Source organism: Gossypium raimondii, chromosome 12 (assembly GCF_025698545.1).
Source record: "Gossypium raimondii isolate GPD5lz chromosome 12, ASM2569854v1, whole genome shotgun sequence".
NCBI classification, from domain to species: Eukaryota; Viridiplantae; Streptophyta; class Magnoliopsida; order Malvales; family Malvaceae; genus Gossypium; species Gossypium raimondii.
Window position 1 is genome coordinate 11095063 of NC_068576.1, and position 23469 is coordinate 11118531.

The 23469-nt window shown below is 35.0% G+C and overlaps 2 protein-coding genes across 8 annotated transcripts; one reads left to right on the plus strand and one right to left on the minus strand.

The window, feature by feature from the left end:
• Nucleotides 1–3930: 3930 nt before the first annotated feature.
• LOC105763276 (tubby-like F-box protein 5) lies at nucleotides 3931–6914 on the plus strand. Of its 2 annotated transcripts, none has more exons than XM_012581423.2 (6): nucleotides 3931–4136; nucleotides 4231–4395; nucleotides 4622–5015; nucleotides 5315–5402; nucleotides 5710–5839; nucleotides 5916–6914. In XM_012581423.2, the coding sequence occupies exons 3-6, from the start codon at nucleotides 4662–4664 to the stop codon at nucleotides 6586–6588; spliced, it is 1245 nt and encodes a 414-aa protein (XP_012436877.2). In that variant the 5' UTR covers nucleotides 3931–4136; nucleotides 4231–4395; nucleotides 4622–4661; the 3' UTR covers nucleotides 6589–6914. The 2 variants fall into 2 exon arrangements, with proteins under 2 accessions (XP_012436877.2, XP_052481528.1); XM_052625568.1 differs by having other exon boundaries at nucleotides 4674–5015.
• A 13206-nt stretch (nucleotides 6915–20120) lies between these two features.
• LOC105763278 (transcription factor BEE 2) lies at nucleotides 20121–23115 on the minus strand. Of its 6 annotated transcripts, none has more exons than XM_052625721.1 (7): nucleotides 22320–23111; nucleotides 21925–22128; nucleotides 21697–21831; nucleotides 21540–21611; nucleotides 21221–21427; nucleotides 21024–21130; nucleotides 20121–20533 (listed from the first exon to the last, which is right to left on the minus strand). In XM_052625721.1, the coding sequence occupies exons 1-6, from the start codon at nucleotides 22701–22703 to the stop codon at nucleotides 21059–21061; spliced, it is 1074 nt and encodes a 357-aa protein (XP_052481681.1). In that variant the 5' UTR covers nucleotides 22704–23111; the 3' UTR covers nucleotides 20121–20533; nucleotides 21024–21058. The 6 variants fall into 6 exon arrangements, with proteins under 6 accessions (XP_052481681.1, XP_052481680.1, XP_012436883.2 ...); XM_052625720.1 differs by having other exon boundaries at nucleotides 21024–21133; nucleotides 22320–23106; XM_012581429.2 differs by lacking the exon at nucleotides 20121–20533 and adding an exon at nucleotides 20615–20890 and having other exon boundaries at nucleotides 21024–21133; nucleotides 22326–23112.
• Between the last annotated feature and the right edge of the window lie 354 nt (nucleotides 23116–23469).

Sequence of the window (23469 nt, forward strand, 5' to 3'; positions counted from 1 at the left end):
TTGGCTTGTTTTAAAAGGTTGAGAGTCAAATTTAACCAAAAAATCAAATTGAAAAAGACGCAAACGTTAAAGGCTAAATCTAATAAAATCCCAATATTTTCTTTTTACGTTTGAATAATTGGTGAGGATTACCCAATTTTAGGGGTAAGTTTTTTTTCTAGAAAAAACCAAACACTGGAAAAAAATTTTCCAAAAATATTTTATTTCAAACAAAAGTACTCTCACTCTTTTACATTTTTAAAGGAAATAAAAAAAATCTATTTCCTAAAACTAAATGAATCTTTTTTCTTGAAACCGGTTGAAGGGGATCAGCTCTTCTACTAGAAGTAGGGGTGAGTATTCGATCGAATCGAATCGAATCGAATCAAAAATTTTCGAGTTAATCGAGTTTTCGAATCTCATTTTATTATCCTAACTTTATTTGAAGTTTTCTTGAATCGAGTCGAGTGAGATGGAATTCGAATCGAATCGAATCGAATATATTTGTTCGAGTTAAATTTTAAAAAATAATTTTGGGTCCTTGTAACCGTTGTCACCCATCGTAATAAAATTTGTCTACCTTAATCAAATTTTTTATTAACTTTCATCACCTCATAATTTATTTATTAATTTTTATATTGGTTAGCTTCTTTACTTGCTTAGTTGTTTCAATTATCTTGATTCTTGTCACTATGTATTTTGGAATTAAAAATATATTAAATATAAAAATATGATTTTTTAATAAAATTTATTTTAAAAATAAAATGTGAAATTGATAGCAATATAAAATTTTAACACGAATATTTTATGGCATAATTAATAATTCAATTTTAATATAAATATTCAATATGATTAAACAATTCAATAATATAAATAATATAAAATGTGAAATTTAATTTAATAATATAAATAGTAAATATAAATAAAATTATTACTATTTATGTTTAGTGATTTTTTGGATAATTTTGATTTTTATTTGAAAGTAAAGGGTGAGAAGTAAAAGTTTAGGGGAAAATAAAAGTTTTGGAGAATAAAAGTTTGAGGAAAGTAAATAGGGAGAGTAAAATTTTGGAGGAAAATATTAAAAAAATTAGAGGGGGAAGGTTTGGGGTAGATGGGAGGTGGGATGGAAAGGAATAAAAGTTTTAGGGAAAAGTGGGAAGGAGTAAAATTTTGAGAGAAAATAAAAGGTTTTGAGGGTTTTGGGAGTAAAATTTTGAGAAAAAGTAAATGGGAGAGTAAAATTTTGGTAGGAAATGGATTTTGGGTAAATTGGGGGTTGGGAGGAGGAGTAAAAGTTTTGGGGGAAAGTGGGAAGGAGTAAAAGTTTTGAGGAAAAGTAAAAGGTTTGGGAGTTTAGGTAAACTGTCAAATATTATAGTTTGATATTGAATTATTCAATTATTCGAGTTATTCAATTGAAAACTCAACTCGATTCGAACTCGAATTGAAAAAAAATTGAGTTGATTCAATAACTCGATTAACTCGAATAATTCGATTCGTTTAACTCGAAATTCGAATTTTTTTTCGATTTTTTCGAGTCGAATCGAGTTTTGCTCACCCCTAACTAGAAGTCTTCGAATTGTCATATTTGATAATGCCGATTCGATCCCTCAACAGTAGAAGGTATTTTTTTAGGGAGGGTTTTGTCCCCCTTCGGTGAGAACTGTATACGGTTCACAAAGGGGGCCGCCTTGACTAGTATACCCCAATAGGTGACCTATATTCTATAAGTAAAGGGTTTGAATCCCATCACGAGCAGTCACTCACATCGCCTCTTGGTAGGTGATTGTACATCCATGTATAGTATAGGAGGCATGTTGACTCTCAAGAAGAGTATAGGAGGCAAAACCCTCTCCCAATGGACAAAATCTTTCATTGTTGACGAATTGGTGCCTAAAAAATACAATTCAAAGACTTCTTTAAGAGGAACCAATTCAGTCAGTCAACAAAACCAAATTTATACATATTTATAATCCATCATTCAAATAGATAATAAGTAACCTTTGATTTTTTTTTTTTCAAAAAATGAATAGAACTGACCAAAACCAAGAAAAAAGAACAAGAAAGGAAAAATTGTAGAGACGAGGGAACAAGAAGATTGGGGATAAACAAATTACGACTAACACAAACAGCCAAAGAAGTTTCAGACAAAACTTAAATTGGTTACAACAAAATATGTTTAGTCCCCACCCCCATTGTTAAACAGCCATAACTTCTGAAGATACAGATTCCAGACATGGGTTTCGTCGCTTTTCGCATAACAAGTTTTCGTATACCTTTGTCAAGATTTTGCAACAAATCAAGACTATTTACTGTATTTGTATTCATTCTGTAAGAATACTTCAAACTCAGTGGACTATACTAAAGCAGTCACATAAAATATTGACCTAGCACGGTTGATAATATGAAATTGTCAGGTAAACTTTTTTTTTCTTCTAAATATGTGACGATTTAGTATCGATGACTTAAATTGTATCAGCATTTTACGATTCATTTTCTGAAAAGACGAAAAATAGTCTTGGATTATGTTAAATTGTTAGAAAAAACATTACTTTTTCGTCACAGTTGATGTTTTGAGATTAGCGAAGAGATTAAAGTTGTGAACTTCACTTTACTAAACTAGGATTATTTATATGATTACAAGTTCCAAAAAGGTGTGTTCCCACGGATGAGTTGGCCGTGGCAAAAGTGGCAGTTATAGTAGGGAAAGAGTTGCAATTGAGGGAATGGGCGCCTAACCTTATCGGCCGGGGAAAAAAGCAACCCTATTTTGCACACAAAATGAGGAGATTTAAGGTTGTTAAACCAGCGGTCCCCATCACCCAAATTTGAGAGCAGCCATGAGCATGGAAGGAGAGACTTCTTTGCCACTAAACGTGGATGTAACTCAAATTTCCATTTTTCAATGCTTATCCCTTTTGGCCTTTAAATTCCTTGCCTCCCTTCTATTCGTTATGATAAAAAATCACTAATGTTGAAATTTTTTATGTTGAATCCTTAAACAGTCTTTTATTAAAAGAAAACTCTTCTCATAAAAATATGAACAATGAATAATAAATGGGTTCATATTATTTTCGGTATAAAAAAGATTGCAATAGGAGAATTAGAAGAAGCTATACAAGTTAGAATTTTGTATTATTTTTTAGAACAAAAAATTTTATTGGATTGAATATTTCTAGAAATGGAAGACTATATATAAAAATAAAGTGTGATTTCATCATATTCTAGTGCATGAAACTATGAATGACATTGATTAATCATTAAAAAATGTGTAGAAAAAGAAAGAGTATGTGATGTATAGTATTGAGGCTGACTCTGGTTTTGGTGGAAACTTGTGAATGGATGACGTTGTAAGCTTAGCAACATGTGGTCCACCATCATGAAAGTAGTAACAATCAAAGCCCACTGAGCATTGGGAATGGGCTCCTGAACGTGCATTTGTGGAACTTTGCTATCCTCCAATTTGGCATGGGACTCCACCCTACAGTTTCTGCTCTTCTTCACATGGCTCTAACCTTTTCACCCTACCATGTCTACTATGCCTTTCAAACCTAGCCAAAATGGCAGGTTCTGGTAATGGTTACCACTGGTCTCCCACCTTTGGGGGATTTGAATTTGGTTCAATAACCCGAATCTATTAATTTGTATAAATGGTAATTGAATTTAGTGGGAAATTGAAGGGAAAGCACTTAAGAACAAGGTCTCCCATCAAATATTAATCAGGTGGGGTACAAAAGATGTATCTCCCAAAATACTTGGCTGATGACACGTGTCCTGACAGCAGGGCTAATTAAATAATCGTCACGGCAGTCCACGTGAGTAGACTGTTTCATTAAAGATATATTAAATTTAAAGGTTACTTTTTATCGGACCTTAATTAAAAAAAGTAAAAAAAAAAAAAACAACAACAACTAAAGAATATTATTTTTATTCTAAAACCCAACTTTGGTTCCTTTTTAAGTGAATGAGCTTTTGTCTTTTTAACAGCAGCAGGAGGAAGAGAGAAAGCGCTGATGACCCCAAACTTGTTGTTATGGAGGCGGCGGTGGTGGAAGGGATGTTAGAATGCAGGCGGTGACAGTGATTATGGCAGTCGTGGCGCCAGCGTTACCAATGACGTGACCATCTTAGGATTCCCGCTCATAAAAAGAAAAGTTGGCACCTTTCCTTTACAAAAAAAAAAAAAAAAACCCCAAATAAAGCATTTCTAATAATTTCTTTCATTCTGATTTGATCTTTATTTTTCAGGTTTGTGGTGTTGATTGAACTGTGGGTCCCTAAGATTGTTGGGATGCATCTGAGCTGATTCAGTTCTGGCTTTGATTAGAACCGGTTGGCTTTGAGTTGACCTCCACATTTTTTTTTCTTCATCTTGGAATCTCAAGTTTTAAGCTTTTCCGGTCGATGATTCAGGTAAAAAGATACCCATTTTTTTAAAAATTGATGTCTATTTATTGGTTATTGATCTTGAGGTTTTCTTTATCTCGTGCTTTCCGGGTGTTAAATTTTATTTATTGAGTTTGATTTTATGTGAATTTGCTTATGGTTGAGCTGAGATTTGAATAGTGAAGAAAAATTGAAAAAAAAAAAGAAGAGAAAATCTTTTATGGTGTTTGATATGATATACTATTATTTTCAGTTGAATATTGAGAAATTGGATTTGATGTGCTTATAAGAAGATGTCACTGAAGGGTATTATGCGGGAGTTAAAGGAACTGAAAGATGGGATTGGGAACATGTCAAAGAGGGGAGATCAAAGCAAGCTGTGGCGTAGCCGGACTAGATCCCATGTTGCTCCTGATGAAGCACCATTGGAATCTCAACTCTCAGAACAAAGCCCCTGGGCCAATCTACCACCTGAATTGCTATTGGATATCATCCAGAGGGTCGAAGAGAGCGAGACAGCTTGGCCTGCTCGAGCTGTCGTTGTATTTTGTGCTGCAGTTTGTAGGTCTTGGAGGGAAATTACAAAGGAGATTGTGAAGACTCCAGAGCAGTGTGGACGACTCACATTTCCTATCTCATTGAAGCAGGTTAAACACTTTCCTATTAAATATGCCATTTTGATCCCTATACAATAAACTGTCGGAGCCTTCAAGTTCAGAATTTAGCTACAAAACTTTGCACGGATATATTGGTTGTATGCATCTTTGTCTTTGTCAGGCTTAAATAATAGTATAGATAAAGCTAAAGTATAATTTTAATAACCTTCTGTGTCTGCACACATTCAGTAATAACTCTCATGTTGGTGTCTTTAAATAATGGGAGTGGCGATTTTCTTGTTCTTCCATTTAAACGTTTATCTATATCTTCTCTTTGTGCTCATGAACAGCCGGGTCCTCGTGAGTCTCCAATTCAGTGCTATATTAGAAGGGACAGAACAAGTTCTACATATCTTTTGTTCTATGGTCTGGTGCCTTGTAAGTCATCTTGTTTTTGATGTCCTTAATTACTATTATTAATTATAAATTTAAAAATATGTACCTTTATATCTTTCATTATTATCTGAAAAAAAATGCTCGAATCAAAAAGTTAGTGCGGCATCTTAGGTTTCTTTGAATAACCTAAGATGCCAGTCTACCTGTTTTGGTTGGAGAACTCTGAAACATAGTTTATTATTTATTTTGGAAGCAACTTTGTGACATAATCAGGGTTACTCAGCTCTGTAGTGTGAAGCTCCCTCACTTTTTATCAGGTGTTCACTTGTGTTGCTTCTGTGATTTACAGCTGAGGGAGAGAGTGATAAATTGTTGTTGGCAGCAAGAAAGGTTAGAAGGGCAACATGCACAGACTTTGTTATATCTTTGGTTGCAGATGATTTTTCTAGGGCGAGCAATACGTATGTTGGTAAACTAAGGTAAGTCTCACCTTTAAGTTTCTTATGCTTGTCTGATTATTCTCTCATGTCTATACATATTGTGATTTCTTTTCAGGTCAAATTTTTTGGGTACCAAGTTCACTGTATGTGACAGTCAACCTCCATGTGGCTCAATGATCCAATCTGCTGCTCGACTGAGTCGTAGATTCCACTCTAAGCAGGTGTCTCCAAGATTACCTGCATGCAACTATAGCATTGGTACAGTTACTTATGAGCTCAATGTTCTCCGGACACGAGGACCAAGGAGAATGCATTGCATTTTGCACTCAATTCCTGTATCTGCTATTCAAGAAGGAGGCACTGCTCCAACACCATCAGCTCTCCCCCAATCCTTAGATGAGCAACTTTCTCCCTTGCATAGTTCAAAAGGAAAGGAGCTGATTGTAGACACCATCTCCCCAAGCATCCTAGCCACACCAGTATTCTCCCCAGGCTCACGAGAACCATTAGCCCTTAAAAACAAGGCTCCTAGATGGCATGAACAGTTACAGTGCTGGTGCCTTAACTTCAAGGGGCGTGTGACGGTGGCCTCTGTTAAGAATTTCCAGCTGGTCGCAGCTGTTGAGCCATCACATAATGTATCACCTGAAGAGCAAGAGAAGGTAATCTTACAGTTTGGTAAAATCGGCAAAGACATCTTCACAATGGATTATCGATACCCTCTATCTGCTTTTCAAGCCTTTGCAATCAGCCTAAGCTGCTTTGACACCAAACCAGCTTGTGAATGATCACCACAGGTTGGGAATCTGCATCATTGATGTTGCCATAGATTATCAAGTACCCCTCTTTCAATGCCATCGCAATCTACAAAGTAGCTTTACGCGAGCTGGCATATGGATGCCAGTATCTCGGTAGGAGATAAATATCTTTCTCCTCTAGATTGCTTCCTGTATTTTAGTACTGTATTTATGGTTGTAATGGAAGCTTTTCTTGTTTGGTCTTTACTGGCTGGCTGATGTAAGTTGTCTAGTGCATGGCTTTTCTGATCATGCAATCTGACTTGTATGTTGTTGGATTATCTTAGAATCAAAGTAAATTAACAGCAGATTGCCTATATCTTGTATCGTTTTCTTATTGATGATAGCTTTTCCTTGATCACGAATAGTAGTTGGCTAGTTGCAGCTATTTCCCTTAACTTTAAAGTGTCTTCCCATCCAAACCCCAAGGGAAAAGGATTTAAGATCTCTCATATTGTAAGGAAGCCGCACTCTGATTAGCAACCAAACCTTGTGGAGTTGGTTTTTTTTAACCTTTCAAGTTTAAACCAATATATGAGGTTATAAAGTAACAAGAGTTAAGTTAAAAAGGAGCCAAGTTTAACTAATATATGGGGTTATAAAGTAACACGAGTTGTTTGAGCTCAAAGTTTGTTTCATTGAGACAACTGTAGGGATATTTATAAACATCATAGAAGTATTATCTAAAGTTTAAAATTTAAATTTAAAAATAACAATTCCATCTAAAATTTAAACTTTAAATTTAAAAATAGTAATCCTTTCAAAACTTTAAACTTTTAAGTTAAAAAAAAAATCTATATCTACGGGATAAAATCTTATATGATATTTATAGAGTTTTTAATTATTTTGTTGATATTAACTCCTAACTTTCTGGAGATTTACCTAGATTATTTACATGCCTCACAAGGTGGAGCCATCATCTACACCTATCTCGGATCATAAAAACTAAAACCGTTATCTAGCAATATATTTTGTAAGACCATCAAAAGTTGATCAACTGTGAACATATAGGCGCCCATCATGTAACCAGAATGAACATGCTGCTTTACAAAGTGATAGTCAAGAGTTAAATGCTTCCTACGAGAATGGAGAATAGGATTTGCATTAAGATAGTGGCACTGATATTATCCCTGTGAATAATTAGCATTGTATTGGAGGAGAAATGTTGTTCACACAAAGATTCTTTGTCCAAATGAGTTTCATAGTGGCATTGACAAGCGCTCCATATTTTGCTTTAGTCGATAATCAAATAACAATATTTTCCCTTGATTTCCAGGATATGTGATTGCTGCGACTGTTGCCATTCTCTATGGGATTTAGTGATTGCCGCATGACAAGCCAAATTGTAGATTTGTGGATGGAGAGGGTGGCGAGACATTGAGCTGGTTACATAAATCCCACGCTGCAGGGAATATATAACTTGTCGTATGGGTTCAATTTTCAAATGAACATGTATACTTCCTTGAAACAGTTTCCCCCTTTCTATTGCAGACTCGATATCTGGGATCGTCAGATTTCCAGCAATATTGACCTGGTTAAGAGTAGCTCGCAGTGGAGTCTGGAGTATCCCGAAAATGTAGCCATAAGTAGAGTGGAGGGAACTGAACTTGTGATTGCATTGACAACACTAAACACCATTGTGGTGCCATTTTATGTGAATGCAATGATAACCAAGACTAATGACGGGTTGTGAAGATTTTGAGACAGTTGAGGAATCCGGCAAAGAATTGATCTTGATATGTGTATTCCGAGTCGTCTCGGGGATATCCTCGTTGTGTGGTTTGTTTGGATAAAAATTGGTATAGTTGATGGCTGATCTGTGCACATTGTAGGGCTGACATAGGATCTTGAGACTGGTTTTGTAAAACCCGTACCTGGCCTGATTGTCGGGTCTAAGTTATAGGATGCCACATTCATTGCTAAGGCAACTACGATAAATTACATTCAATTATTACCATTAAACATTCATTTACGAGTATTGTAAACACATGATGCAATATACAATCATTTTGGGTCTTATATGAGCTTAAGAAAGCTTTAATGCTAACCCGAGGTCGAATTAGGACCAAATTTTAAAGATTTAAAAGTATTGGGTTGACGTCGCAACTTTGAGGGTTCCTCGTCGCAATGCAACTCATTGGCTAGGATCATAGCAACATTGAGAGTACGTCGTTGTGATGTAACTCTCTGTTTTATCTCTCCGCGACGTTGAGAGGACGTCATCGCGACGTTACTGACTATTTCCAAAGGATCCAATTTGGTACTTATTCAATCAATTAACTAAAATACCATAATTCAATACTCCATCCTAAGCAATTAACACAAATTATGCATAAATATTACTACCATTTCACCATTTCATCCGAACATACAATTAATTAACATGTTGATAACCATTTAACCCTTTAAACCTACTTACATTTTCATAAGTTAAAACTTAGCATCGTCTCATGCATTTCAAGTATACCAAAATCATCTATGCAACTATTTCATTTGCCATTAATCAAAATTATCAATTCTAGCTTCCAAAAGTTCACAAGATAATATATTATATAAAAAATCGACTCAACCTAAGTACATGTCATATATTTAACAAAACAAGACTATACAAACTTTGCTGAGTTGAGGATCGCTTCCTAGATGCTGGAACTGCTTCTCGTATTCTCGAGGATCACTTATACTTACGCAAGGAGAAAACAAACCATACACTGAGCAATAAAGCTTAATGGTATTATTGGAAATCATCCATATTTATAGAAAGTCAAAGACATGGGTATCAGAAAGATATGGGTATCAAAATCTGGGATTTAAGGCACCAAAAGTGGGATTGAGATTTGACATAAGATAATTGCAATTTTGATCCCTGAACCTCAACTATAAATAGGTCTAACCATTTCTCTTTTTCATCATCCCAAATTTGCCATTCTCTACTTAAGACATTGTTTTCTCTCTCTCTCTCTTTGTAAATTCTCACTTGTATTTTGGAGTGAAATATATTTGGTAGTGCCCGAGGACGTAGGCAAAATTTGCTGAACCTCATTAAATTCTTGTATTCTTTATTGTATTATTCTGCATGAATTGTGAGTGTGATTGTAGTGATTTATTGTGCTATTAAATTACGATTGAGGGATATTCTGGCTAGGAAAGACTTGGTACTTAAGCGATCCTTGTGATCCACCTCTCTTTCCTGGGAATTGAACTTAGTGTGATTTTTTAGTACAATAATTTTACTCTTTTACACGCTTCCGCACAACAATTGGTATCAGAGCGAGATTCATACTAGGGGAATACGATCGTTCATGGCACTGTTCACATACAATAGTTGGGATTGAGGAGAAAAATGGAAAAGGCATCGTCATCAGCAAAGACTACTGTGACCAATGCAAAATTTGAAGTAGAGAAATTTGATGGTACCAATAATTTTGGTATGTGGCAATGTGAGATCCTGGATATCTTATGTCAGTAAGATCTGGATATAGCCCTTGAAGAAAAACCTGACAAGATGGATGATAAGGAGTGGGCCAAGATCAATAGACAGGCATGTGGAACAATTCGCCTATGTTTGGCCAAAGAGCAGAAGTACTCTGTCATGAGGGAGACATCAACGAAGAACTTGTGGGATACACTGAAAGAAAAGTTTTTAACAAAAAGTATTGAAAATAGGCTTTATATGAAAAGAAACTTTATCGATTCACGTATGCACCCGGTATGTCGATGAATGACCATGTGAACTCATTCAATAAAATTTTAGCAGACTTGCTAAATTTGGATGAGAAATTTGAAGATGAAGACAAGGCATTATTGTTGTTGAATTCTCTTCCTGATGAATATGATCATCTTACCACCACATTGCTTCATGGGAAGGATACAATCACATTTGATGTAGTCTGTAGTACATTGTATAGATCTGAGACTCGAAAAAAAGATAAAAAAGATCACAGAGATACAACTACAGAAGTCTTAATAGTAAGAAGTCGTTCGCACAGCAACAAATCTTGTAGAAGGAGTAAGTTCAAAGGGAGACCTGCCAAAGATGAATGTACTTTTTGTCGTGAGAAAGGGCATTGGAAAAAGAATTGTTCTAAGTTACAAAAGGGCAAGGCTATTTCTGATGCATGTGTAGCGGAGCATGATGATGAGTCAGACTTCAGCTTGGTTGGCATGGCAATGGCATGTCATACAGATGAGTGGATTTTGGATTCAGGATGTACTTACTATATGTGTCCTAATAAGGACTAGTTTTCTAGTCTTAAAGAACTAGAATGTGAAGTTGTTTTTATGGGAAATGACAGCACTTGTAAGACAATGGGAGTAGGTACAATCCAATTGAAGAATCACGACGGCTCAATTAAAGTCTTGACAGATGTTCGCTACATACCTAACTTGAAGAAAAATCTCATCTCATTAGGGGTCCTAGAATCTAAAGGGCTCACAATCACTTTGAGAGATGGATTACTAAAGGTAATAGTTGGGGTATTGACGGTGATGAAAGGCACAAGAAGGAATAACCTATACTATTTAAATGGAAGTACAATTATTGGATCAACATCAACAGCTTTTGCGAAAGATGCAGATTCAGAGGCTACCAGGTTATGGCATATGCGATTAGGACATGCTGGTGAAAAAGCTTTGCAGATTTTGGCGAAGCAAGGCTTGTTGAAAGGTGCAAATTCTTGCAAATTGGAATTTTGTGAACATTGTGTTCTGGGCAAGCAGACGAGGATAAAAATTGGTTCAGTAATTCACAATACAAATAGAATTCTGGACTACGTTCACAGTAATGTGTGGGGACCTACTAAAGTGGCTTCTTTGGGAGGTATGCACTATTTTGTTACTTTTGTTGATGATTATTCAAGAAAAGTATGGGTGTATCTAATGAAAAGAAAAAAAATGAAGTTTTGGATGCATTTCTGAAATGGAAGAAGATGGTGGAGACCCAGACTGGTCGAAAGGTCAAACGACTTTGATCAGACAATAGTACTGAGTACAAGAATGATCCATTTCTACAAGTATGTCAAGATGAGGGCATTGTGCGACACTTCACTGTTCGAGATACACCACAATAGAATGGGGTGGCAGAACGTATGAATCAGACTATACTGGAGAAAGTTCGATGTATGTTGTCCAATGCTGGATTGGACAAGGAATTTTGGGCTGAGGCAGTTACATATGCTTGCTATCTAATTAACCGGTTGCCATCAGCTGCAATAAATGGAAAAACTCCTATAGAGAGGTGGGCTAGTAAACCTGCTACTGATTATGATTCTTTGCATGTTTTTGGTTCCACTGCATGTTATCATGTAAAAGAATCTAAGTTAGACCCAAGAGCAAAGAAAGCATTATTCATGGGTATAACTGGTGGAGTAAAAGGATACCGTCTCTGGTGTCCTGATACAAGGAAGATTGTTTTCAGTAGAGATGTGACTTTTGATGAATCAACCATGATGAAGAACAAGGATTCACAAAAGGATAACAAAACCAGTGGCACTTTGCAGTAGGTGGAGCTTGAAAAGGTTAATGATGATCCAGCTAATATTGAAGGAACAAATAATGAAGAAGTTTCGACCCAATAACTTCTACAGCAACATGATTAAATTGCATATAGGAGGCCAAGAAGAGAGATTCGTATGCCTGCTCGCTTTGATGATATGGTGGCCTATGAACTTCCAATTGCAGATGATGATATTCCTTCTACTTACACAGAAGCAAGAAGTAACCCTGATGGTGTAAAGTGGAAGCAAGCTATGAATGAAAAAATGCAGTCTCTTCATAAAAATAGGACTTGGGAGTTGGTGACACTACCCAAAGGAAAGAAGGCAATTGGATGCAAATAGGTATATGCAAAGAAGGAAAGATTTCCTGGTAAAAATGAAGTTTGATACAAGGCTAGATTGGTAGCAAAGGGTTACGCTCAGAAAAAAAAGGAATAGACTACAATAAAGTGTTTTATCCAGTTGTGAAGCATTCGTCTATTCGAATTTTTCTAGCCTTGATTGTGCAATATGATCTTGAACTAGTTCAGCTCGATGTGAAGACCACATTTTTACATGGTGATTTAGAAGAGGAAATTTATGTGACTCAGCTAGATGGATTCAAGGTTGCTGATAAAGAAAATTGGGTTTGCAAACTGAAAAAGTCGCTTTATGGATTGAAACAATCTCCGAGGCAGTGGTACAAGCGATTTGATCAGTTTATGAAAGGGCAAGTTTAACAATTGAAGAAGGCACTATCAAGTGTTGTTGACAAAGGCAGAGAGAATTGTGTGAAGATAAGATTATTCGAATCAAATCTTCAAGGTGGAAATTATTGAAAATCATCCATATTTATAGAAAGTCAAATATATGGGTATCAGAAAGATATAGGTATCAAAATTTGGGATTTAAGGCACCAAAAGTGGGATTGAGATTTGGCATAAGATAATTGCAATTTTGATCCCTGAACCTCAACTATAAATAGGCCTAACCATTTCTCTTCTTCATCATCCCAAATTTTCCATTCTCTACTTAAGGCATTGTTTTCTCTCTCTCTCTTTGTAAATTCTCACTTGTATTTTGGAGTGAAATATATTTGGTAGTGCCCGAGGACGTAGGCAAAATTTGCTGAACCTCGTTAAATTCTTGTGTTCTTTATTGTATTATTCTGCATGAATTGTGAGTGTGATTGTAGTGATTTATTGTTCTATTAAATTACGATTGAGGGATATTCTGGCTAGGAAAGACTTGGTACTTAAGCGATCTTTGTGATCCACCTCTCTTTCCTGGGAATTGACCTTAGTGTGATTTTTTAGTACAATAATTTTACTCTTTTACACGCTTCTGCACAACAATTTCCATGATTCAAGTCAATATAATACATCCAATTCAAGCTCAATATACAACCTATTCTCATGCAATTTCATGCCAAAAACTTACATTACTACTTAAGTATACATAAATGCATTCTTACACACCAATTCACTATGAATGCACCTAAATTTGCCTTTTTTGATTCATTGCATATAGTGTTTAACCAATTCATGTTGACAACTATAGACACACATATATTATTTCATCTACCATTATCAGCATGTATACATATATACATATTGTTGGATCTAGTGCCTTGAGTGTAGTATATTCTTTTGTAAACTTGTAATTTTTTGAGCAGTTGGTTAATAAAACAAATTCATGGATTATATTAATATACTTTGTATAATTTTCCTCATATGATTTTTGCACGCAAAGCAAAATAGAAGAAAATATTAGCTCACTGGTTGTCTAATGTTTAAACTAATACTAAGCGATATTACGTGGTCGAATCGTAATATAGAAAGATATCTTATATTAGTTGACAAACCTATACATGTCATTAGTCTAATTGGAAATGAGCAAACGATTGAAAGACTAATATGTCATCTATCAAGTCCAATTGGAGAGATGCTTTGTCTTGGACATCGGAGCGGATGACTCCCAGAAGATAGACATAAATGTGACTGACTAGACTGACAGTATATCAGATAGGACCCAAGAAGAATAGATCTTGAATCCATTTATGGATCTATTCACTTGTGATGTTCATAGCGTGACATACATAAATCCTGAGTGGATGACAGACTATGTATGCTGACTCGTATACTTTGATGTAAGTAAAAGCTTTAGTTCAAATAGATAAGGAACCAAAAGCTGGTACGTTGGGTATACCACTTATACAATATGTAGCATCATTCAAAACAGTGCAATTCATAGCTCGAGAGATGGGTAAATGATATCCTTTCATTGGCATTACATGGTTGATGAAAAGTAAACGTGGCCACGGGTTATTTATCTTTGTGATGAATGACTTGATACTATTTGATAGTAATTGACTTTTTATGAAGGAAGATATAATGATTACCATGAGATGGATCATATTGGGAGAAGGGATATGAGGGTAACACACTTATGACAAGGTTATTAGACGAGAGTTGATCGAGTTGCTTTCGTAATGGTATGTCATTGGGGAGAGCTCAGTTAGGATACTATAGTGGAATAACTTTATGACTAAATGAATATATAATTAATTGTGTTTGAAAAGTTAGAACTTAATTATAAATAATTTGAGCCTCAATTGCATATATCCAATCGGTCTCTCCGCTAGCTCGTTGAAACTAGAAATGAATTGCATGTGGAATCAAATGAATAGAAATAGATGAAATAGTGAAAATGGAGAAATCTGAAACATTTGGAAATGATTATAGTTTTCTCTAAAATGAAAATGAAAATGACTTAGAAATAAATTTATGTTTTTCAAATTAAACGGAGTTCGAAAATGGAAATAAATCATTTGGTTATAGTGAACCGTTGAATGTAGAAATATTCAATATATTTTCTCATAGATTATTTCACGGTAAAGTCGTCATGATTTTAATGGAATTAGAATTGGGTTGAGAAGATTATTTAATTGTATATATATTGAGATGTTTATTTTGGGAAATAGAAAAATAAATATTGAGTTGGACCGAATTATAAGGTATTGGGTTAAAAGCCTAGGAAGTACTTGTAATTAGACCCGATATGGGAGAGGCCCAAAATCTTTTCATGTTGATGAGGGGGACGAGAAAACCTAGTATTATTAACTAGGGTTGCTGCCCCCTTATACTTCTAGATTAAATAAACTTCTACAATTCAAAAAGGGTTCTACCTCTTTTCCTTATAAATAGATGGCATCGGTAGGGCTATTTGGATAACTTTAAGATATTGTTACGCTGCCCGAAAATAGAGAGAATTTATTCTCAACTATTGAACCCATTTTCCAGAATAATAATTTCTATCAGTTTCTATTTGAGAAGAGATTTTCATTTTCACACTTGAACAAAGAAAACTAGTTTTGATTTTGTGTTTGGTTCGAATCATTCATGCCCACACTCGAAGTAGTTCATGGTACAAGAATAGCAGATAAAACCCTTTGATTGAAAGCCACGAATGACAAGGATTCATCTGGCCAAAAACATAGATGCGAAGTAGGTTTAAGGTTTATTGTTATAAATATCACGAACCGACTCAATTTTCAAAATTTTAATTTACCGCTGTGCAAGAAAACCGTTTTCAAACCATACTTTTTCCAACATATATATATATATTCAATTTTATGCCAACATTTCAACCATTTTTGAGCCTTTTGGCTCACTGTAATTCAATTGGCTCCTAGGGCTCAATTTTAACTCATTTTGCATGATCTTTCACATGCTGTCGAAAATCACATTTCAATTACATTTCAGTTCACATACCATTTAATCAATTCATATTTTATAAACCTATTAACCAGACACGGACTTAGAATGGATACGTGGATCCGTCACCTTGGGTTGCTCAACAATGATGACATTGGACATGTATATACCACCACCCGGGTTGCCCAACAATATTGGACATGTACATACCACCACCCGAATTGTCTGGAAATGATGGTTTTCAATAATAATTCATGACCCTATGGCATGCAACTATATCCAAACTAGTCCGAATAACTAATAGGGTAAATAATTCCCTGTAACACCTTACGCCCACCCATTCACCGGATCTATGTATGGAGCATCACAAATGGACCGGTTTCAACTATACTTAATTTTTTATTAGCTAAATTAATATAAAACAAGCTAACATAAAACCAATGGCCTTAGCCACTGAATCAAATTCATCATCATTAGTTCCTTTCCTCTTCGAACTAGAGGAATTAGATTGTGAGCCTGGGTTACATGCAACTGCCTTTCCTTTATCTTTTGGATCATTGACTTGAGGTGGAGGAGGGTAAGAGTCGTTGTTAAGTTTATTGATGTGTATACCTTGGTATTGAGGCCTTTGCACCATTATTCCAACAACCGACTCTTGGTGTTCTACCATAGGATCATTCAAAATAACAAAAGTATTGTTAGTATGAGGGGATGTAGGAGAATATAAGTGCCGCACCTAAACATAAAATTGCAAAGTTTGGCTTAAAGCAATATTATCACATCCCATAGCCGTAGAAAGTGCGTTAAAAGGCCTGTTAGCAAGGCTAGGTTCTTGGTAGTATTGATCATTTATGATACCTTTGACATATTCCCTAGTAATTATGCACCTTGATCGGTTGTCAATTGGTTGAATGAGTACCTCGTGGTAAAGATTATTATGGGGATAAATGTCATCAGACAACTCATATTGCTACATATGTTTGTAAATTATGTTAAAATTTTCATCCTCTAAGTTATAGTTGTATGCAACTTAATAGTTGAAAAATGAACTTGTATGCACGTCAGGTTCCTGTTTGATAGTTTTAGTTTTCACAGGGATTGCTTTATACAATGTGAGAATAGTTTATTGACTGGTTTGATCCATTCTGGTGGTTTGTATATGAGATCTCATGTTCGATAGGGTAGAATGTTGATGAGAATCCTCTTATGGATCAATAAAGGTACTTGTTAAAAGAGAAGGTTGTTGGGGGCTGCCCGTATATGAAGAGAAATTAGCAGCAAAAGGGTTGGCATTCCAAGTATGGTGATGTGTCACGAAACTAACTAAAGTTACGACAAAGCCAAGTGCACCTATCGATAAATAGTATAGCTACGGTGAGTAAAGATATCATATCCACGATAACTAAAAGTATTAGTAATTACCGTTTTCCTATTATTTAACCGACAAATCGGAGTGATTGATTTAAGCTAAAATATACTAAATTAATTAACTAAAGAACTCAGCAGAGAATAAATCAGGAAAATAATTGAATAATAACCAATGAGCGAAACAATACCTAGGGAACAATACACCTAGACTTCATCTATCATTATGAATCTAAATTAAACGATTTATTCACTTGGTATCTTTCGAGACTAAGAGCAACTAACTCTAGGTTGATTAATTGAAATTTATTTCTAATTGAAACCCCTATCATTGCATTAACTCAATCTATGGATTCCCTTATTAGATTTGACTCTAATATGATATATTTATGTCGTCCTATTTCTAGGATTGCATGTAGCTCCACTCAATTATGCTAGATCTACTCTTAAACAGAGACTTTTCTTCCTTTAATTTAAGCACATTAAACATGAATTAATATCCCGAAAATATTAAAACAAGAGATAAACACACATAATTAAGAACAAGAATCATATATTTATCGCATAATACAAAAATCAAATAATAGAATTCATCATAGGGTTAATCTCCCCTAAGTATCTAGGAAATTAGTTCATAATTGTGAATAAAAACATCATAAAGACATAATAACCATAGGAAATAAAGAAACTCATAAAAAATTCAAAAGAAATTAAAAGGAGGTCTTCAATCTTGATGGAAATATGCTTCAGAGTTGGCTCCAATGGTGTTCTTTGAGTTGTTTTCTTCAATATTCTCTGATTGCTCCATCTTCTCTTACTCTATTTGGTATTTATAGACTTTAGAATGCCCAGAAAGCCTAAGGTTTTTCCGCGTGTTTGGGATGCGAATCGTGAAATCGACAAGGTTTGACACATGGCCGTATACCAGCTCGTGTGGCTCTTAAAATCTACTCTATTTGTCTATTTTTGCTCTTTTTCACTCCTTTTGCTCCCAAATGCTCTCCTAAATATAAAAACATGAATTTAAAGGATTAGGAGCATAAAATTCACCAATTTGCATAAATAATCATCCAAAAACGCATTAAGAACGAGATTAAAATATGTTAATTTTATCAATTATCATATGGGAACGATAGCGAGAAAAGTGTTCAATATGAATGGAGGTATGCATGCCCCTATGATGTGTCGCGGTCATGTGATGTCCGAAGTGGGCTTGGTAAACATTTGGTGCAATGCTGCATCCCAACCGTCGTTGGATTTCCATTTGATTGGCAATGGTCTATTCCACATCTTGGTACGAGTAAAAAAATTTTAAACTTAAATTTAAAAGAAATGATTTAGTTCTATATCTAAAAGGATAAAATAGTATATAATATTTATTAAGTTTTTATTTTATTTTGAATTATTTCAAGGCTTAATGCATAGTTTGGTATCAAAGTTTGACACTTTTTCTAATGTGGTATCTACGTTATTTTTTGATTCAATGTGGTTCTTGTATTTAACAATAGTTATACATTTTGGTACTTGAAATAACAATGTTAACTTTTGGTTTAATTTATCATTTGGTACCGAGTTTGCCACTTTCTTCTAATGTGGTATTTGTATTATTTTTGGTCCATTGTGATACATGTATGACAAAAGTTATATATTTTGGTATACAAAGGTGACATGTTAATTTTTAGTGTTTAATTCAGGTTTTAAGATTGATATGATAAAAGCTAATTATTAATATTATTAGGTTTGAATTTTTCTTGATTTTATTAATAGAAGAAATTTAGTGTTACTTGTGAATTTGTTTAACTTTGTGTTTAATTAGTCAAATACGATCTGGTGAATGTCATTTAATTCTTATTTAAGGGATTTGATAAAAATTCTTATTTAAGGGTTGATTTGATGAAAATTCTTCATCAAATTAACTCTAAAACAAATTAAATACTAAAAGTTAATAATGTTATCTTGAAGCACCAAAATATATAATTTTTGTCAAATATATGTACCATGTTGAACCAAAAATAACACAAGTACTACATTAGAAAATAGTGTCAAACTCAAGTACCAAATTATGCATTAAGCCTTGACTTTTTAATGTTTAATGCAGGTTTTAGGATTTGGTTTAATAAAAGTTAATGGCTAATAACATCCACCGTATTGTATTTGATAAATTAAACAAATTCATAATTAATTCTAAATTTATTCATTAACAAAATAAAGAAAAATTCATACCTAATAATATTAGCAATTTACTTCCATCAGATCAACCCTAAAACCTGAATTATATATTAAAAAGTTAACACCATTACATTTGGGTACCAAAATATATAACTTTTGTCAAATTTAGGTGCCGCATTAGACCAAAAAATAACTCAAGTACCATATTAGAGAAATTGTCAAATTTAAGTACCAAATAATGTCTTTACCGAATTCTTTACCGAATGTTTTGTCTGAAAGTTGTAGGATTTTGTCAACAGCCTTTATTAGTGTAAAATAGAATGTCATTAGAAGGGGCAATAAAACATAAAATAACCTAATCATGGATACCATTCGAAGCTAGCTTATTATCCGATGAGAACAAGCACAAGCACGAGGGAGTCAATATCAACTCATTTTCTTCCTATTCATCATGTCATGATATAGATTTATATCTTCTTATCTTCTATTAGTTCTTAGTTCTAAAGATATGGTTGCTTTCTGCAACATGTTTTTTTTTTCTTTCTTTCTCTTCAATCTCAGACAAGCTTCCACATTTCATATTCAATGTCCTTTTGTTCTCCAAGCCAGCTACCTATCAGGTCACATTTATTATTATCAGACAGTGGAGAGCACGTGATGAATTCCCCCGAAGCAAATTAAAATGATTGGTGAGGAATATGATTCCTGCAATAGACCATTTATACAACATAAAAGAGATGTAAGGACCTACGGTACGCAAGGTTCAGGTCCATCAACTTTCATCTGTTGCACATTTAGCTAATTTGACAAAACAAAAATTGCTGGATATTAATTGCATCAGTTAATGAATGCCGAATAGGGGTAAATGTTTGATACAAATATGCTTGAAGAAAATGAAACTGTTAATGGCCTCCGTAATGATCAAGAATGATGGATGTTTAATCCTAGTTTTAATACAATCTGACTGAACTGTCATTTGCTTTTTGTAGTGCTAATGGAGGAGTTTGCATATTTGCATGAGGCACAAGTTGGGCGGCTGCTGGGCCATTTCTTCCCCTAGCTCCTGCCCTTTCCACTCATCTCTATCATCTTTGTTGCCCCCCCAACAATGACTTAAAGTTTCCAACACAATGCCTCCTCTGTCATTTTCTATTCCCATCTGCTTTTTTATGCTAGTCTTAGCGTGGTCCTGTACACTTTCTCTCCTTTCACAGCCTACAAAGACATATCTATATTCATTGTATTGAGTAAACATACAGACAAGAAATATATCTCTAGTCATTATACAAGTGGAAATATGTAAAAACTTATGATGGTTGATCATATAGATGATATTTTATTCCAATAGTGGGGCTATACATGAAGAACAAGACTTTGTTCATTGAGTAATTTGATGGAGCTTTCGTAGTAATAAGTTCTGTAAGAATTAACATGGTGAATAATGTCCAAAAAAAAAAAACATCTTTATACTTCTAGGATTTCAGGAATGGTAACTATGAGAATCACTGAAATAAAGCCTGTAAAGAAGGTGAATAGTAGCATTTAGAATTCCAATCCCTCCAAGAATAGTATCTGCAGAAAAACCAGTAAACAAACAGTCCTTAGCTGCTAACAGACTCATGTCCGATACTCACACTGGAGTCCAAGTAACACATATGTACAAAGGAATTGGAAAAGAAAATAAGAGTAATATTGCTAGAGCTACCTGTTGATGTTGGAGACAAAATTAATTGATCATTCTTAATGGAACCCCATATCGTACACATTGTAAAGACCTTGAGGATCCATGTTCCAAGTTGAAAAAGGTTGCAGCTGCTGCGATGAGTTTGAGCCATTTTCAGAACACCATACATGAAATCAGGGAAAAAGGGTATTTAACATCATAAAAGCAGGAAACATTACAGTTATGGTGGATGAGCTGAGCGCTTGTTCTGGGATAGAAACAGAAGCACTTGCAATTCCTTCAGTTGCTGTTAGGGGAGGATGCATTGTTTCATTTAACATGCAATTTACAGCTTCTTTTTGCATTGGATTTAACTGAAAGCAGGTCAAATTGGGCATTGCTGGTAACTTAGCGGCTGCTGGAAAATTGGCGACGTAAGCAGGAAACTTCATTGCATGATTATTTAAGCACGAGTCAGTCGTAAAAGAAGTCACTTGTTGTAATTCATTTTCTCCAATAAACAGTGAGAAATGACAATTCTCGAGGCTGTTTTCTTACCTCTTTTGTAGGCAGGTTTTCAACATTGAATTCAACCCTTGAATTTAGAGCAGCGATTTTCATAGACAAGAACTGCAAGAATATTAAATTACAACCTGATAAGTTAAACAGAAAGATGTACTAAAATATTCAAGTCTAACAAGATCAATATGCATACCTCAACTTGTCTTTGGAGAGACTGAACATAGTTGATTATTTCATCAAGCATTCCAGCTTTCCCTGTGACCTTATTGCAACCAGGGACTAAATCTTGCAAACATTTCATCTTCTTACTGATCTTTTCCCTTCTGGCCTGTATATTAAAGACAGGTAAAGGCCATACCAGTTAAAATTACTAGTAATTTTCCTTAGCAATTACAACTCGAGACACAAAATTCGAACTTACTCTTTCTGCTAAGCTGTGACTGTCAGTAGCCTGGCCACGGCGCGCCCTTACATGAATGTAATCCGGCTTCTGAACCTCACAAGCCTTGGAATTCTCCTTTGAAGAATTCCTGGAAACTTGTGTACTGCATTTTGTTTTCACCTCAGATTCCCCTTCCACTTCACCTTTGATCCTCTTATCTTTGCTTTTATGGTCTGCAACAACCTGCACATCAAGAATGACACTACATATTGAACTGATTTGATCTACTAATTCACATGAGTAAACAATTCATACATGTTTTGCTTTCCTTAATCAAAGAAAAACCTTAGCATCGTATTGATTAAATTTATTCAGAAGCTGATAAACTCGTTCTTCAAAGTGAATAAATTTAGAGTGAAGACAAAGTCAGAAACCTCAGCTTTTCTCTTGGTAAAACTCTCTCTGCTATCACTGCCAGTGGTGGATTCCATTTTCTCCAAAATCATATCCTCTCTTTCCTCTTTCATAGAAGCAGCATGGAAAGCTGTCATCTGACAGCTAGAAGTCCGAGAAATACAGTAACCGGGAGCAGCATCAGGCGGCACCAAATTCAACTTTTCACTGTCACCAAACTCTGGTCCTCCACCCACTGGAAAGTAGACAAATTCGTGAAAACCATCACCACCCAAATAAGCTTCTGGCCTTTTCAGGTCAACTATTGGTCCACTACCTAAATAACTCTGAAACAGAGGCACTGAACTTGCACATAATTCAAGGGGATAGGTTGCTTGTTGTCTGTCGAGCACTGTCACGTCCATCCCGTTATAGGGTACAGCTTTCCAGGGACTGCAAACTGGAAGGAGGAGAATGGGATTCTTTTGCTTTCCTCTCTAAAGATTTTGAACACCCTGGTCGCCTAAGGTGAAGATGAATTTGTAAAGGATATATAATAACAATAAATTATATATAAAGAGAGAAGGATTTGGGTAGAAGAGAGGCAAAGAATCAGAAAAGAATGTAAGCCATTAACGAGAGCTTGTGGCCTATGGGACCCAGTGACATAAACGCCATGTGAGAATGTCAGTTTATAACAGAAAACGGAGGCTCCCTCCAAAGCGTTTCGGGTAATCTTTTCTAGGTCTGTTGAAGGTAATTCAATTTGAAGGTGAGGGTGATATTTGGAGGCTTCCCACCTGCAGATTAAGATTTTTGATTTGGTGAGTTTTCAACGTCTCCCAAAGTCTTTGGCTCTAAACAAATAAACAATCAAATCAAGTTGTTCGATGAACCTTCTATTAAAGTATTAATTTCCCTTTTTAGAAAAATAATTCTAGTTTGATAGTATTAATATTATTTTTTTGATAAATATCAGGAACAGCACAAGAAATGACAGAATTTTTAATCACCGTATCAGGAACAGGGAGGAAAACAGGAGAGCGATACGGAACAAAAGGGAGTAAAGCAAGCAATAACGCTTGAGGGATTCCGACCCAGAATTAAGGTGGGCCATATGCAATAGCCAGTTCTGACTGAGGGTAGGAAATGTGAAAATGGAGAAAGTAACTTGGTTTTCCTGTATTGCTC

What these genes read in the sequence shown, in the direction of transcription:
- LOC105763276 (XM_012581423.2), top strand. Translation starts at nt 4,662, where the DNA reads ATGTCACTGAAGGGTATTATGCGGGAGTTAAAGGAACTGAAAGATGGG. An exon ending in GTTCTATGGTCTGGTGCCTT is followed by an intron (nt 5,403 to 5,709) that starts GTAAGTCATCTT and finishes TGTGATTTACAG; the next exon opens with CTGAGGGAGAGAGTGATAAA. An exon ending in ACGTATGTTGGTAAACTAAG is followed by an intron (nt 5,840 to 5,915) that starts GTAAGTCTCACC and finishes ATTTCTTTTCAG; the next exon opens with GTCAAATTTTTTGGGTACCA.
- LOC105763278 (XM_052625720.1), bottom strand. Translation starts at nt 22,703, where the DNA reads ATGGACGTGACAGTGCTCGACAGACAACAAGCAACCTATCCCCTTGAA. An exon ending in GTCACAGCTTAGCAGAAAGA is followed by an intron (nt 21,832 to 21,924) that starts GTAAGTTCGAAT and finishes TTTAATATACAG; the next exon opens with GCCAGAAGGGAAAAGATCAG. An exon ending in TCAGCTCATCCACCATAACT is followed by an intron (nt 21,134 to 21,220) that starts GTAATGTTTCCT and finishes AACTCATCGCAG; the next exon opens with CAGCTGCAACCTTTTTCAAC.